We start from the raw sequence: 17,029 nt of genomic DNA on the forward strand, positions 1-17,029 counted from the left end.
TTTTAAGTACAGGTAGCATGTCACCTAATTGGTTTCCAAAATCTATATGTACTGATGCTGTGTATCAAGAACAGATGAATGCTTTACTACTGTTACTCTCATATATGCTTTTTAATAACCATGCTGGTTTGTGTGTTAAAATAGTTTTGGCATACATGTCTTAAGACTAGATGTGATGATAATTACTGATGTGTGTAGTTCAGTCAGAAAACTCAGGTTATTTTTGGTGGAACTACTCTTTGTAGATTCTTATGCAAAAGCATAAGCAAAAGAATGGATCACCACCACAGAATTTGATTAGAAGGTCAGAGAAGACAATCAATATGGAAATAAAGATTATTTTGACTCTTAACTGTAACTTTTGTTAAATTTAAAGAATGGCTATTAAGTTTAATCGTCTGGTGATACACTTTGGTACAGCACGCTGATGGTAATGAGAGCTGAAAATTCACATGGTGTGTTGTAACAAATGTTGGTTCACAAGGAATTGTCTTTATGAGATGCCAGGAACTGTGTTTTGGTTTGGTTTTTTTTTGTACCAGTGTTTTTAGTATTTTTAGCTATTTCTTTTTTGTTGTTGTTTAAAAAAAATAATATTGGACTGATGTCTGAAATCAGTACTGAAATTACAAGTTTCTCAAGGAATGGGAATTATAAAAACCAAACAGGTGTCAGTGTAATCTGGATTTCTTGGTAAGTAGTCAATTTCAGTAGAGCCAAAGATCTCGTAAATACACACCTCATGCCAGTCTGGGACACTTTGGCTACATGTATTGCCTTCCCAGAAACACTGGATGTAATTGATACCTCTGTGGATCTAGGAGCTTGATTGCGTGCTTTCTAACCTCATGGCAGTTCTCCTACTTTATATATTACAGTCATAACTTCTAAAATTCTTTCAAGGTGGTTGTAAATATAATTCACCCTCTCGCCCACGTGTGTTTTTCTTTGTTGCGTAGAGGGATGTATGGTTGCAGGGATGGGACACTTAGTGTTTTGAACAGACTTCTGTTTATTTGTTTGCTTGTTACTTCAGGCATAGCAGAGACTTTTACTTATTTCTTTAGCTTTCATCAGCAAGCTAAGTCCCTCAACAGTCACAGGCATTAAATCTTATGTCCCGTAATTTACGTGTGATTAACCTGTCAGGAAAAGCCCGCTCTGTTGTGGTTTTGTTTTATATATGACATGGCAGAATGGATTAGAGATTTTATGTGTACCAAGTATAAAAATCACCTATGCTCTTCCTGTTGACATTTAAATAAAAACTTCTGTTTGTGCTTACTAGATGAAGTATGTAAAACTCCTTGCTAAGGTCTTCTAATTCTCCATTTTCCTAAACCTTTTCCCATGTTCCTAAAACCTTCCTTCTTCCAGAGGTACTTCCTCTTGGGTGCATCTGCAGTTACCATTCCTTCTTGCACATTCCCTTGCTTTTTGTAGTCTGACTAAAAGTGGTTAAAGGGAGGGAATTCTCTTGACTGTAACAGTAATTTGTTTCCAAAAAAAAAGTAGAAGAACCTGAAATAAAATGGGGGAAGCAATATTGCTTCTGCAACCCCAGAGCTTTGCTGGCAGTCCTTTGCTGACTGATACGCTGGTGTCCTGCTATGATTGCTTGGAAAAGGTCCTAGTTTAGATCATGGTTACTTCAATCTAGTGTTACATAAAATGTCCATAGAAATTGGTTGTCACTGGTGGATTTTCACCTGGGAAAGACCTTCTTACCTCAGTGTTTGCAGGTAAATCCAGTGGTTTTTTGTGTAGAATTTTTAAGTGGTTGTTGGCAGATGGAAAACGAATGGGTTGTATTCCACACTGCAGTAGAGTCCAAGTTGCTGTAGCTGGCGTGATGTACTCCGTGGATAAACGTTCATGAACTGTCGTGTTGTAATTGTGTCTGTATAATGGAATGGTGCCAATTCTTTTCATTCTAGGCCACTACAGTTTCTTCAGCCTCTAGTGTACTAAGTAGAAATAGGAATTTATAATCAAAAGTAAGCCAGACTTCATTCCAGACACGTCTGTTGCCAGCATGTAAATTTGCATGCATCAATAGGGAATTACTCTTGCTCTACAACCTCCAGCATTCAGTGTGGCATTAGCTAGATAAGAGGTTGTTTTAGATTTATAATTGGTTCTAGAAGATGCATCATAACTGTTTCCTTTTCCTCCTGACCTCTGAAGGATTGAAAGCCTCTAAATTCAAGTTCTGTTTATGTTTTGCTTCAAATTAAAAGGAAAAGAAAGTGATCTCAGCACATTTTTGAGTCATACTCTTCTGGGAGATGTTATCTTTGCTAGGAAGAAGATGCTCTTAGTTTGCCTAAAGGCAGTGAAAACAGGACATTATGCAGTTTTCCTACTAGCTAGTAGGTCATGCAATGACTGTTTCTGTTTATAATCTTTTACAGATTTCACAGGAGATTTCTGAAGAAATCTCTTACCTTTTTTTGAATATACTAAAATATTCTTAATATACAAACTGTGGTGTCTTGGTAATTTAGTTTTGGGGTTTTTTTTAATTAACTACAAGTAAGGCATGTTTACTTGGAAAGACACAGCTAAAAGACCTATCAGCTATCAGTGAAGAAAACCTAATTATTTCTGAGACTGTGTATTCTGTATGTCTTGAAAAGTGTGACTTGCAGAACCCATGCAGGGTAATAGAAACAAGCATTGTCTTCTCTGGTTCCTGTGCCACTTAACTTTCTGACTGCAAAGAACAATGGCCATCTCTTTTTCCCAACCTTTATCTTCCTGTCTTCTCTGAGATTACTCTTTCTAGGGAATAATAGACAGTGTTGTGTAATAGTCTGTGTAAGGTTTCCAACCCAAGATTAATTTGTACGTTTCTTGGCAGTTTCATTTCAGCCCACAAGTCTCTGTAACGGTAGGAAAGTGAACCACTTTTACTCCATACCTTGGCAGTGCTGTCATCAGTTCTCACTTGGTGCTGAGCTTGTTCTAGGATTCACTTTTGACAAATGCTTTTTAATAGGCACATAATTTGTAGCAGTTGTAGGCATAAGGTTGGAAACATGAGCTGTGGTGTAAGCACCCTTGCTAGCACAACTGCAACTGTATATTGAGAGTTGTGAATTGTCCCATTCAGGTCAGGCAGAATCCCATGAATGTATTTGAACTCTTAATACTGTTATCTTGCCAAAATGCTACAGAACTTACAATTTTACCAAGTCTTTTTTTCCTCTTCCTTTTTTTTTTTTCTTTTTTTCTTTTCCTTTTTTCTTGTTTAGATTTGCTAACAGTCAATCTTTAAGTTGTCTATGTGCAGGTTGCTCTCCATCAGTTACATTCTGCAAGCAGCATTTCAGGAGTCTCGTAATGCAGAGTTTAGTTCATTGATTTCTTTTTCTTTTTTTTTTTTTTGCTGTGTTTTGAACAAACTGTTTATCCTGTAAAATGACTGCAGGTTGTAAGCTTACAGTAAAGTCAGTAGCTTATTCATATTATTGATCTGTACAATGTGAGAATTGCAGAAGCATGTTTATGTAATGTGTATAGTTTGGTAGACAGAGTATTTTTTTTCATTAATTTATGCAGTTCCAAGAAAAATGGGACCAGTGGTTTGAGATTTCTAGACTATAATGCAATTAATTTTAATGGCTTGGTTCTGTTCTCACACATGTACTGCTTTGAGAAAGAGATTAATCCGCATGTGAGTGATTTCTCCCCCCGCTATAGTGTTCTGGAAGTTTTGGGTTCCCTATTCCCTTCCTCGAATTTCAGGTCTCTCTTGAGCAGTGAGGCTATTATTTGTCAGCATCGGTTTTACACACACAGGTATGCACGCACGCCCTTTTTGTCTCCTTCACTTCTTGGGTTTTCTTGGTGGTGACTCCACTTCCGTACAAGTTTCTTCATGCTCTCAAGTCTCTCACCATGATATCAGTAAAACAGAATGAGCTGATACTATTTTGCAGGTAATTGTGGCATCAAGTAGGTATAGAGTTTGCAACTTTTTGAAGCTTTAGATACAGAAGTGCAAATTTGAATCTAGAAAGACAGGGACAGTTATGGAAACCTATTGAGTAGCATGGGAAAAAAACACCAAATCTGAGTGCTTTTTAGCGTGCTTGTATGTTTGTTGTAATGAAGCAAAGGGATTAAAACTGGATCTGCTTAGAGTTTTATAAGCAGAGTTTAGAGAGAAAAAAAGGGACCCTTTTTACCTCTAAACTCTGCTTATAAAGCCCTAAACAGCAAGTTTGCTAGTTCTGGTGTAAACCAGTGTTAAGTTGTTCATTGGAATTGGTTCGGAGGTGTGCATTACTGAGCTTGTTTACCAACTTTTTTCCTCTTTCTTTTCCCTTCTTTTTAGTGTCTCAGCAACTTATTAGAAGTGAACAAATCAAGCTATAACTGAAATTAGCCTGGATTGCAAAAACATTCTGTGACTGAGCTAATAAGTTCAGCTCTTTTTTTTTCTTAACAAATAACACTGTGTGTGTCTCTCAAGGTATTCAATATGAGTGAGATTTGGAGCCTTTTCAATAGCATTAAATGCTAACAACTACATTTAAATGCAGTTAAATAACTGGAAATTTAAGAGGTCCTTGAATCTTCTTTCTTCTTGTAGAAGTTCTGGGTAGGTGAGCATTTTACTAGGGGGTCCCAAGTTTTATCTATTAATTAAAAGCTATTCCTGATGGTGGTTTACGTTCTTTTCATACAGGTATTTGAGCTGAGCTAAATGTAGCAATAAAGATAGAATAAGGTGCATAGTAGGTTCATTTATTGAGTCTTAGTTCAATGGGTCTGAATCAAAAAGAAAAAAAGAAGTCAGTGATGTAGAAGGAAGCGGTCATTTCAAGTGTTTGGTAAAGATTTTGGGAGAAAAATAGAAATAACAGAAGGTAGAGTATTGAGCACTTGATCTTCATATTCATACAGTCTTAACATGATGGGGCAAAGAGCAAAGACTGCAAACACTTGTTACAGTTTGTGAGGATACAATTTGAAGAAGTTCTGAGGTAATTCAAAAGGACTTTTGAGGTTCACACCAAATAATTGGATTCATTTACGCTTATGTTGCTCTGTTGTGGTTAAAATTACTACCAAAGTCCTAGCTTAGATGAAATTAAGAAAAATTACAGTCTTTGTGTTGTACTTGCTGCTAGACTGCTCTGGGGTTTTGGGGGGGGGTGTTTTGTTTTTGTGGTTTTTTTGTTTTTTAAGATAACGCCCTAAGGATATCGGGGGAAAAAATTGAAGATTAATGCTCAGAAAAGAGTTGTGTCATTGTCCAAAGTTTTGGAAAACTATGTCTGTTAGTAAGGTGCTCTAGCATGCTTGAGGTATAGAACTTCTAGTGTAAAAGCAAAGGAGTGGTTTCATTATTGTGCAGTTTTGTCTATGGAGTACATTTTTTTCTTTGGATCCTGTTATAACTGCATTAACAGAGTAACTTCCTGTTAGAACAACTTTATCGAGGGCTTTGGTAATTTTTAACTTGTGAAGGTGCTGAAAGCGTGCAGAGGAGCGGAAGTTTTTTGTTACAGATCCTGAGGGATGTAAAGAGGAAAATAAGAGGCAATTACGGGGCAAAAGTATCTGCCTCAACAGGGTGGCTAGTCTGGTGAGGAGAGTGTTACAGCAGGAAAGATATGGACAGGAGAAAAACCACAATCATGTGAGCAAGTGGTAGACGAGGTGGGTAAGCAAAGAATGTGGAGTGATGTAGGCAGGAGAAACCCTGAAAACAACAAAAAGGGTTGAAGGGGCCCCACATCAAGGGTATGCACATAGATCAAGAGGTGGATTTTGGGGAAAGCTTTCATGCTTTAAGAAATCAGCCTGACTAGGTGTCCATCTGAAGTGCCTGTACACTAATACGCGCACTATGGAGAAAAGCAGGAGGAATTGTAATTCTGTGTGTTGTTGCAGGGCTACAACACTATTGCATTGGGACCAAAGAGGTGGGCTGGGGTTGGGTAGCTCACCGGACTGGGCCGCTGCTGTGGATGGATACAGGCTCTTCAGGAGGAGTGGGCCAGGATGGAAAGGAGCGGAAGTTGCCCTTGATGTGAGAGAACAGTGTGAATAAGTGCATGGAGCTCTGCCTGGGGGCAGGTGATGAGCCAGCTGAGAGCTCATGGGTGGGTTAAAAGGCAGACCAACATGTGTGACATTGAGGTGTGTGTCTGCTACTGGGTGCCTCATTGGAAATAAGTAGAGGAGATCTTCAGGCAACTGGAAGAAGCCTCATCTGGTCCTCTTGGTGGACTGGAACCACTCTGGTATATGCTAGAGGGGGAACACAACAGCACGCAAGCAATCCAGGAGGCTTCTGCAGTAGTGCACTGACGGCTCCCTGGCACAAGTCATTGGGGAGCTGACAATAAAAGACATTCTGCTGGATCTGATAGTTACAAACAGTGAAGAACTGTTTGTGGATGTGAAGGTCAGGGGGGTCAGGCGCAGTCTTGGCTGCAGTGACCATGAGGTGATGGAGTTCGGGATCCTGTGAGGAAGAAACAAGGCAAAAAGCAGGATCACAACCCAGGACTACAGAGGAGCGGACTTTGACCTGTCTGGGGGCCTGCCTGGAAGAATCCCATGAAATATGGTCTGGGGGAGAGAGGAAGGGTCCAGGAGAGCTGGCTGGTTTTTAAGGATCATCTCTTACAGACTGAATAACGGTCCATCCTGGTGTGCAGGAGGGCAAGCAAAGGTGGCAGAAGGCCTGCATGGATGAGCAAGGAGTTTCTGACAAAACTCAAACACAAAAAGGAAGCATGCATGAGGTGGAAGCAGGGACAGATGACTTGGGAGAAATAACACAGAGTTGGTCCCTGAGAGTTCAGCGATGGGGTTAGGAAAGCTAAAGACAGCCTGGAGTTGAATCTGGCAAGGGACATGAAGAGCAACAAGAATAGCTTCTTAAGTATATCAGCAGCAAAGGGAAGGCTATAGAAAATGTGGTCCTGATGATGAATGGAGCAGGAGACCTGGTGATGGAGGACACAGAAAAAACCAAGATACTTGACTGTCTTCTTTAGTGGCAAGACTTGTCTTAAGGGGTCCAAAGTCCTTGAGACCAGAGGGAAAGTCTGGAGCAAGGAAGACTTCCCCTTGGTGGAGGAGCACTGAGCTAGGTGGCTAAATGAACCGGCCGTACACAGGTCCATGGGACCTGATGGGAGACACTGAAAAATGGCATTGGCACTGGCCAATGACACTGTGAGGCCATTCTTGATTATCTTTGAAAGGCCATGATGAGCAGGAGAGGTTCTTGAGGATTGGAAGAAAGCAAATGTCACTCCTGCTTTCGAGAAGGGCAAGAAGGTTGTTCCATGGAACTACAGACCATTTGTCTTCATCTTAATTGCCTGAGAAGAAGGTGATGGAGCAAATCCTCCTGAAAACCATTTCCAAATGTATTAACAGTAAGAAGGTGATCAGCATAGATCTATGAAGGGGAGATCATTCCTGTCCAACTTGATAACCTTATACAATGAAATGACTAAGTTGGATGAGGAGCAGTAGTGGTTGTTACTTTTCCTGACTGTAGGTGAGGCTTTCAACACTGACTCCCATGGCATCCTTACTGACTTACTAGATAAGTCAGTGAGATTGAAAATGGCCTCAACTGCCAGGGTTGAAGGGTTGTGATTAACAGCATGGAGTCCAGCTGGAGGCCAGTCACTACGGGTGTACCACAGGGTTTGGTGCTGAGGCCAGTACTTTTTAATGTTTTCTTGCAGGATCTGGGTGATTGGACAGAGGGTACCTTCAGTACGCATGCAGAAAATAACAAAAGAGGAATGGCTGGTGTGTCATCCTGGGTGACCTGCTCTAAGTGACCCTGCTTGAGCAGGGCGCTTGGACTAGGTGATCTTCAGAGGTCCTTTCCCATCTCAGTGGTTCTCTGATTCTGTCTGTCCATTGCTGCTCAATTCTACAGACTCCGGTTGTTTTCCCTGGGCTGGCACTGTAGCAGTCCAGCAGTCAGATAAGGCAAATGTGCCACAGAATCTCAGCATGGAAGTTTTATGCATAAGTAGAAATAGTATAGTCTCTCCTTACCCAAGAGACAGAAAATGTAATTATTAACAAGCTTCCCTTATTATCTCCTTTGTCAAATAGACATGTCCCTGCAACACTCCCTCTTATGACAAAGTTTTTAGAAGTAGAAACTGGCTGTTGCTTGCAGTAACTAACCAAGACTGCACAAGGGAGCAGTCCTTGGTTGAGTGTTGGGATTAAACGTTCAGAGTGGTACTCTTCTGTAATGCTGATTGCTCAGCCGCAGTGTCCTTGGAGGACCAAAGAGAACTCTGAAATTTAAAATCATACTTCTGTTTGAGGGAAGAGGGACCTTCTCTTAATAGAAGTACTTGTTTAAAATGAGTATGCAGTGACACAGAATTTGTTTGACAACTTTAATTGGAGGCTCAGAAGTTTATGCCAAAAATAACTAGGGCCAGAGGTATGGGAGAACTTGTTTTGCCGATATCTCTGCATTCGTGGGTGCACCTGTTGAAGGGTTGGGAAGAAAGAAAACTCATGTCCACTTGAGGAAAAGTAGAAGCAAGGCAGCTGGTAAATCAAAAATACCTACCAAAGCACTCCAGAAATCAAATACACAGTGAAGTTTTAAATTATCTTGGTTTTGCATGTCTGGAGTCCCCTGCAAAACATTCTGCTGGATCATTAATGCTTGAAAGTAGCCTTTTTGCTGATGCTAGAGATAAAGACCTCTGTAGAGAAGCAACCTGTATTTGTGATCTGTAGAAAAATGTGTCCTCTCAATGTACCTAAAAACTATCAGATTTCTTTTTACTGTTTCAAAAACTGGGGCTATAGTTATATCTCATTGTGTGAAGAGAGATGTGTCTTGTCTGAATTGATATAAATAATACAGGAAGAGAGAAACTGCTGTGGATAACTGCCTGTGAGCCAGAAACACCTTCTTGTTCACTAAACAAAAAGTAAGCTTGAGAAAGTTGCCTGTTTGCAGGGTTTTGCTACAAATGAGAATGGGTGTATAATTGTTAGGTAACCGCAGGTATGCAGTTCCTCTCCTTCTCCCAGATAGTAGTTTTGAATCTGAACTAATAGAATGAGTAAAATGTAGCTACCTTTTCAGGTAGACAAATGAATTTTTTTTTTTATAGTAACGACAAAAAATATTGGGGAAATAAATTGTCTGTTCATCAGCATTAAAGTAATGTAAACAGGCTAGTCAGTATTTATCAAAAAATGGAGGCGGGGAGGGGGAAGCTTTCCAAATCCTTGTATGTATTCCAATAACTGCAGGATGTATCTGGGTTCCTTCTTTGAATGCTTTTCCCGGAGCGTTTGCCTGGCTCTCTGCTGGGGTAGCTCTACTTTGTGCGCAGGGGCTGTGTCCTTGAGAATTTCCCAAGCTGGGTATTGGTGCTGTGGGATCGGGCTGCCCAGAACAGTAGCGGAATGAGCCCCGGTGGTGTGTGATTTCTATAGTTATGTGGGTGTAGACTAACAAGTGTACTAAAAAAAAAGAAAATATATGTCACTTAGCTGTTTATAGAAGCTGTAATGTTGTAAATAGTATAAGTAGCCTCTGAATATTTTTTGAGACTTTTGGTCATTAGATGCTTACATTCACCGAATGCTTACCAGTCCTTTAAAAATCTGTCTGTTGGTCCCTGTACTTTGGATAACTTTTTTATAAAAGGTGGACAACAGTATAGCCCTGGCTTCTTTAAAGAATAAATACTAGATAAGCTTGTGCAGAGGCACTGTAAGCAGATGGAAAAACTCAGGTGAAATTTTGTAGTGATGGTGTCACATTGTAACTTGCTGCGGTGCCTGTGTCTGCCCAGTAGCAGGCCAGTGCTCCAGACATTAAAAACCCAACACCCTACTTTGTATTGCTTCTGAACCTGAGCAAATAAATGAAATGTTTACGGCAAATCTCCTCTGTCAGTGTCTCCGTGCAGTGTTCACATGTCATTGTGTTAAGCAAGGTGCAAAGATACTAAGACTTTCAGGGAAGTGCAGGAATACAATGAAAAATGAAGAGCTAGGTTGAAATTTTTGCTAGGGCTGTGAATTCGTTGTGTACAGACAAGCAGCCGTTACAGTGGTGTGGGAACACCAGCAAAATGTGAGTTAAGTATGACTAGGAAGATTAAGCCTCTGAAGTTTGTTGAGAAAGAGTGGTCGTTTCAGTTGTCGTGGTTTTGGCAGGATTGGCCGATCAGAATGACAGATGGCCCTCCCCTCCCTCTCTCCTCAGAGAGGAGAGGAAGAGATAAGGAGATTTACGAGTTTAGAAAAAAGAACTAAACTACTTTAATGAAAATAATAATTAATAAGAAAATAGTAAATAATAATAGAATAATAAAAACTAAAAAAAAATAAATGTATACAATATATACAAAACCATATCCAGCTCCCAGGGTGATGATCGCGTCACCAGCAGACACAGGGAAAGTCCCAGACTGGAGTCAGCGACGGACAGGAGCTGAATTCCGGAACTAGAGTCAGGAATGCCCCTTTGATCGAGATCAAAAGCAGACGAACAGACAGGGTTCTCCTCAGTTGTTGGCCGTTGAAGAAAGAGCGAGCCAGAGCAGCCTTGCCCCTTTGATCCCTCAGCTTTTATACTGAACATGGGGCAGATGGGATGGAATACCCTGTTGGTCAGTTTTGGGTGACCTGTCCCATCTGCTCCTCCCTGCAGGTGGGACCTCTCTATGCTTCTCCGCTTCTGACCCTCTAACGGGGCAAGCAGCGAAGTTAGCTGACCTTGGTTGTTAAAGCAATAAGTCTAAGCAAGAGCTTCTGTGTGTACCGTTCCTTGGTATAATCAGGTCTTATCACTCTGAGAGAGAACAGTTTCTGAACAATATGCTGTTAATTTCAGACTTCAGTCAGTTAGAAGAGGCCCAGCTAAAAAGTAAAATTACAAATCAGAAAATTGGTTCGGTTTTACCTCAAACCAGGACACAGTGTTTGTTGGTGTAAATATCAAAGCAGATTTATAGTACTTCAACTTAATAATGGAATAGCTGTTCATACAGGCTCTTTACCTTGCTGTTACTGTGGTAAGTGTACTACAAACGGTGGTAGGGCATGACAATCAAACTAGGAAGATTAGGAACATAAGTGAGTATAACACTAAATGACAAACATAGTACCAATTCATAGTTCACTTAGTGATTAATGTAAATTTTCGTTTTAACGTATTGCAACAGCTTCTTCAGTTTGTGGTGGGGTTTTGGAAGAAGTGTCTTACTGAAGAACATGACTCCAACTTGCTGTAGGATTTGTGATCTGTATTATAAATGCATCATGCTTTGTATATACTGTTGAGAATTAATGTAATCTTGTGTTTTGAATGCGGTGTGGGAAACTATTGAAAACATGGGGGGGAATATTTATCCATGTATGCCACTAATTCTGTTTATCAGTTCATTGTGTTAGTTAACTGTAACATCAAAACAGCTAATGGTATATGGTTGAAATGATTTCTACCTTACTTCTAGGGATCAGATGATTGCCTTGTAAAAATCTGGGCAACAGATGATGGAAGGTTGTTGGCTACCCTGAGAGGGCATGCAGCTGAAATATCTGATATGGCAGTGAACTATGAAAACACCATGATAGCTGCTGGAAGCTGTGATAAAATGATCAGAGTTTGGTGCCTTCGGACTTGTGCACCCTTAGCAGTTCTGCAGGGTCACAGTGCATCTATAACATCATTGCAGGTAGGTTTTTGCTTTGCAAACTCACCTGAGCAATAAAATGCATCATTTGACTGAAAAAGGAACCACCCAAGAATGTTCTGTATAATAAAAATGTGTGCCTGGCAACTAAGCTGTGAAGCGAGAAGGAATGGTACACACTGTGAAATAACACGTGTTTATTGTCAAAATGCCTGACCCATGAAAAATGCCAGGCATAACCCTTGTTCAGAAAAATTGCATGATGCATGTGGGCAGTTCTGTTTCAAAGTATTCCTTTGCGGGTGGTGATTCTGAGCACAGGTACATTAAGAACTGCAGTCACTGCTGAATACTTTGGTTTCTGTTTGGAGTTGCATGCTGTTGCACATCTTGGGTTGTGGGGAGGGAGAACCCAGAGTGCTTTGGCAAGTAACCCTGAAGGGGCTGTTCTGAGGGAAGAGAGTGACTCTGAGCAGCATCGTGTTATTTTGGTGTTCATTGCAATTTATTTTCCTTATACTTGGTTATTTCTTTTTGGTAAGAAGTCAATGACTTGAGGAACTCCTTAGCACATCTGGAACAGATTAACAGGAGACCTTCTCTTTTTTCTTCCCCCCCTTCCCCCAGTTCTCTCCACTGTGCAGTGGCTCAAAGAGATACTTATCTTCAACCGGGGCAGATGGAACAATATGCTTTTGGCTGTGGGATGCTGGCACCCTTAAAATAAAGTTAGTTGCTATTTTATTTGTTGCCTCTTTTTTTTTATTTTAAATTAAGACTGATTTACAAATGTTTGAGAAAAATTTGAGTAAACAAAACTAGTTACTGGCTGGTTCACTGTGGTTGTTGGGTATGATCTATTCCTGATGTAGCTATAGCTTGCTTGCTTATCTTTTAAGGACTAAGTTGATAATACAACATTTTGTGGAATGAAGCAAGTAACTGTGTACCCAGTTTTGCTGTATTTGTTAATTGAGTTAAAAAGTCTTAACGATTTTTTTTTTTGTAATGTGGTGTCAAAGTTGGTGCTTTTTGGTTCTGTTCTAATCTCTTAATCCCAAATGAAATGAAAGTTATTGGTAAAATGATTGCAATTTAGACTTGAAAATCCTAGCATAAATCAGGATGGGATATTTTTGGTGTTTGTTCTTTCTTTATCTGCATTACCTTTTCATAGTTGCTCTTTACTGTAGCATAGCAGGAGGCAGAATTCTTGTGCAGCTGTGTGTTGGTGGCTGAAGTTGAGCCCAAAATTTCTGCCTTCAACATGTAAGATATTAAAAATGTTGTCAGGACCCTCAAATAGAGATAGGTTGGGTTTTTTTTTTTAAATTAACGTGTTCAGTGGCTTTCAAATGGTTTTTGCTCCTTCTTTTCCTTTATCACAAAACACCTGTACGTTAACATTGGAAATTGTTTTAGTAATTGTTAGTAATTTATCTATGGAGTGTGTTCTTACAGGAATATTTTCCTGGCAAGTAGGTTCCATTTTCTTGTAGTTTTGGTAATTGCTGTTAGAATCTCTTTCTTGCAGTGTGCCAAGGCTTTGCAGGGCTTGTAGGTATGTTTGCCTAGGTACGTTTCTGGTTGTCTGGACTGTAACTATTTTGATGTTCTCTGGGTGTTTGGGCTCTTTTTTGATACTGTAGATGAAGCTACTTCTCAAGCTGTTAATCCTCTGCTGCCTGGTGCATGCTGTAAAGACAGGCTTTCCTTCTTACTGAGGAGAGGGCATGGCTTACATGCTTATTTTTAACGTGCGAACGAGAGGAGTTGCCACCACGTTATTTTTCTTAAGGTCCCTTAAGTCTGAACTCTTGTTGACAAGGTGAAATCTTAATTTGCCTGATTTGTAAACCTTTTGAGCCCACATGCTTCTCTGTCTTGATTTTTTTCCTTACTTTCTTTTTTTCTCCTTTTCCTAAGTAAAGTTCTGGTCTATGGAATTGAATTTCGAAACCACTTCTGTTATTAGAGAATAGCAGAATCCATGAGACTTAAGCGGGTTATACTATATGAGCTGAGAGGCAAATGTTTAGAATTCATGAATGTTTGGATGCATTGTAGAGTTGGACAGGATTTGGCTTGAGGTAAAACTCATAGAATGAGATTTCTGATTTTTTTTTTTCTTTTCATTTGAGCTGGCATCAATTATGGTAGGGGATTCTCAACTAATTCCTTTCCATGGTGATAATGTAAGTGTAGAATAAAAATTTTCAGTGAGATGCACTCAGCAAATATTAAAGGAATAAAAGGTTTTTGAGTAATGCTTTCATCTCTAAGTGGTTGCAGCAGATGTGGTCAGGCACAGTGGCATAGAGAAAACAGATTAGTTCAGCTGTCTCGTGCAGCACAGCAAGGAAGTGGTTCTGGTAACCCAAGTCATGCAAGTGATGCATGTTGCTTAATGACAGAGTACAGAGTAGATTTTGAGGCTGAAATTTGTACCATCCTTACTTTTTGTTTGGGAAGCATTTTATACATTGTGTTTGAGAAGACAGAGGAACCCTTTAAGCTGTGTTTCTTCAGTCTGGAAAAAGATGACATGTAGTCACGAGGGTCTTGAGGAGGGCATGTAATGAGTAATTACTTGTTGACCCTTACTGTACTAGAGGATATCAAGTGAAGGTAGCCAGTTCCAGATTGGAAGGAGATGGTTCTTTACGAAACATGCAGTTAAGTTTTGAAACTCCTTACCATAGGGTATTACACATTATGTGAAGATATTAAAAGGCATCACTGTGTACTTTTTCTGCTCTTACATACTCAGTTTTGGCTACTTTGGGGGCAGGATACTGGTATTAGATCTTTGTTTTGAACTTAGTAGAGCTGTTATGTATTTGGTGTAATTGATGCTTTTTGATCCAAGCTGAAACTTGATAAAAATATGGTAAAGTCTAAATAAGAAATAGATATGTCTTTTGGGACTGGAACATAACTGTATGTTGCTTACGGTATCGAAATAGTTGGCAACACAGAAAAGTCTTAATTTAGCTATTCCTGGATTGAACAGTATAGTAGTTCAGGGGAATTTCTTAGTTACAGGAAGTTCTAGTTAATGTACTAAACTGTAAACTTCTCAAATTCTATTTGTCGTGCTTATTCCAGTAAACCAAAATAAATGATACTGGGAAACTAAGAGTCCAGTGTAATTTTCCATAGTATCTCTAAAAAGGAGGAAAGCTGGCAGAGAAAATAAGATCTCTTACCACAAGTATTCAAGGTCTGAGCTTGCTGCCCTGTGCCTCAGTTCCAGCACCACTCCCACCCCAGAAAGGAGAAATGGGAGCTCTCAGGCAAGACTGAAAGATCTGGATAGTACAGGTGAAGGGTGCTGTCACATGCTTAAGTCAGAACTTGATTTCATGCTCCTCCTGAGCTTGACTGCAGCCTGTCCTTCAAGAATACAATTGCTGTCAGTGATGAAAGCGTGTTACTAAATCATCCAATACTTTTAAATGGTGACTGGTGGCAAAGTCTTGAAATTTCATCTGCTTAAAAGAAAAAAAAAAATATATATACACACACACACTCCACCCCATGCTTTTTATACTCAGCACTACTTAAATCATCTGACAATGAGTTAAGATTATGAGCTGTTGGGTAGCCTCATGATGATCATGTGGTTGATTGTAGTTTCAAGATGATTGGCAGTGCCAGCAATACTTCGCTGCACTTTTTCATGAAATATGGGAAAGGCAGCGTTTGGATACACTACTATGTTCAGTGTGCTCTCGAATTAAAAATAGTCACTTTTTTTCTTAACTACACTGAAAACTGTTTCAGTGGAACCCAACTTGGATGGTTAAGTCTATTAGATAACTCCCCCTCTCTAACTGAAAATTGGACTTAGTCCCTTCTGGGAAGAGCTCCCTCTGAAGGGAATCTTTCCCTGTCAGCTTCTTCAGGAGATGAGGAAACTCAAAATTGTTCTTTATTCCCCACATATAAAATAAGATCAGACTATTATAGAGCAAGTATTTATCTCAACAGATCATGGAAAAATTGGAAAACTCACTACCTCAAAAACTGGAGTGTTTGCCATTAAAATGGACTTCGGCATCCTTTAATTTAAGCCTTCTAACGTCTAGTGCCCTATTCCAGTTCTGTTTGCTTCTCTGCAAATGTTTATTTTGTTTCATTCTTAGATGGCAAAAATCCTTATATTCAGCTTTGCTGGCAGCTCTGCTGCAGTGTTAATAGTATCGCTGAAATTGAAGGCTTCCCATGTTTGTCTCCTAATTTTTTGACAACCTCGTTAATTGAGGCATGTTCAGTATCTAGGTCACACATATGGCCCAAACAGGAGATGCTTGGTGACAGAACTCTGTTTTGAGAAACTGCAAAAGGACACATTACAGTAGATTCGGTGCACAAGGTGAAACATAAGACACTGGCATGGCTGAGCACAAAATTATCATATTGCTCGAAGGAGAGTGATCAGCCTGGTCCACGTGCTTCTGCGACTAGCGTGGGTGCATGTTCTTCAGTATTATAGAGCTTCCTGTGTTGCGCTCCTCTTCTTTCAGCAAAGAGACCAGGTAGTTACCATGTATGCCTTAAAGCAGTGATGCTCCAGGTAGATCGCTTTGGTTTCCAAATAGAGGAATGGTAAAGTTGGTTGTTGCTTTAGGTAAGGAAGACAAGGAATGTGTCCCAAACAAGACAGGAAAACAATTAAAAATTTAGACAGTCAAGACTTTACCTATGTTTAGTCTCCTGTTGCTATTCGGGATGGTGATAGAAAACACAAGAGAAAACACAAATCCTGCATCAATTGACAGTAGAGAGAAGAGAGAAAATCAGCCTTGGGTCATCAGAAATTGGAGAACAATCTGACTCAGTTTTAAGGGAGAATTACTACAACTGGTCAGTGCATCAAAGTTAAATTAGCTGCACTGCAAAATATTTACATATGTATCTTTTCTGAAAAAGATGATGAGTTTTCTTGTTATTCTTCTGACACCTGTTTGGATCACAAGTTTCCAGTGTTAGTCTGTTAGTGGCAAAGCATACGAACAAGGCAGCAGCGCTGTCTCACAGGTTTGGGTAGAGGAGCTTACTCTCCTGCTTTTCTTATTTTCTGGTTTTTTTCCCCCCATAATTTTAAAAAGGGAAAAAAAATCTTAGGAAAAACATCTGGCGATGATTTTGGTGTTCCTGTTTTGGACAAGACGTTGATTTCTCGATTGTCATCAGTGTGGTGTGATACTTCCCATCTGCTCTCTTAAGCAGAGGGCACTTGATGTTAAAGGGGCTGGTCATACATCAGAATTCAGATATGCTGAACTTTTTTCACTAGCTTGTGAACAAAGACTTAATTTGGAGAGGTTATATCACACATCTGTGTT

The 17,029-nt window shown here is 39.8% G+C and overlaps 1 protein-coding gene across 6 annotated transcripts in view; it reads left to right on the forward strand.

Annotated features, from left to right (window-relative positions):
* The window catches only part of PHIP (PHIP subunit of CUL4-Ring ligase complex), a 113,445-nt gene that overhangs the window by 20,236 nt on the left and 76,180 nt on the right, over positions 1-17,029 (forward strand). For 5 of the 6 annotated variants that reach the window (XR_012586317.1, XM_074581325.1, XM_074581326.1 and 2 more), the window contains exons 8-9: positions 11,499-11,720; positions 12,306-12,406. Coding sequence is in view for 4 of the 6 variants with exons in the window: in XM_074581325.1 (XP_074437426.1) it covers positions 11,499-11,720; positions 12,306-12,406 (323 nt within the window). In the remaining 2 variants the exon portion in view is untranslated. The remainder of the gene's footprint in view (positions 1-11,498; positions 11,721-12,305; positions 12,407-17,029) is intronic. The other variant, XM_074581329.1, reaches the window with a different exon arrangement.

The sequence above is a fragment of the Larus michahellis genome, chromosome 3, assembly GCF_964199755.1.
Source record: "Larus michahellis chromosome 3, bLarMic1.1, whole genome shotgun sequence".
NCBI lineage: Eukaryota > Metazoa > Chordata > Aves > Charadriiformes > Laridae > Larus > Larus michahellis.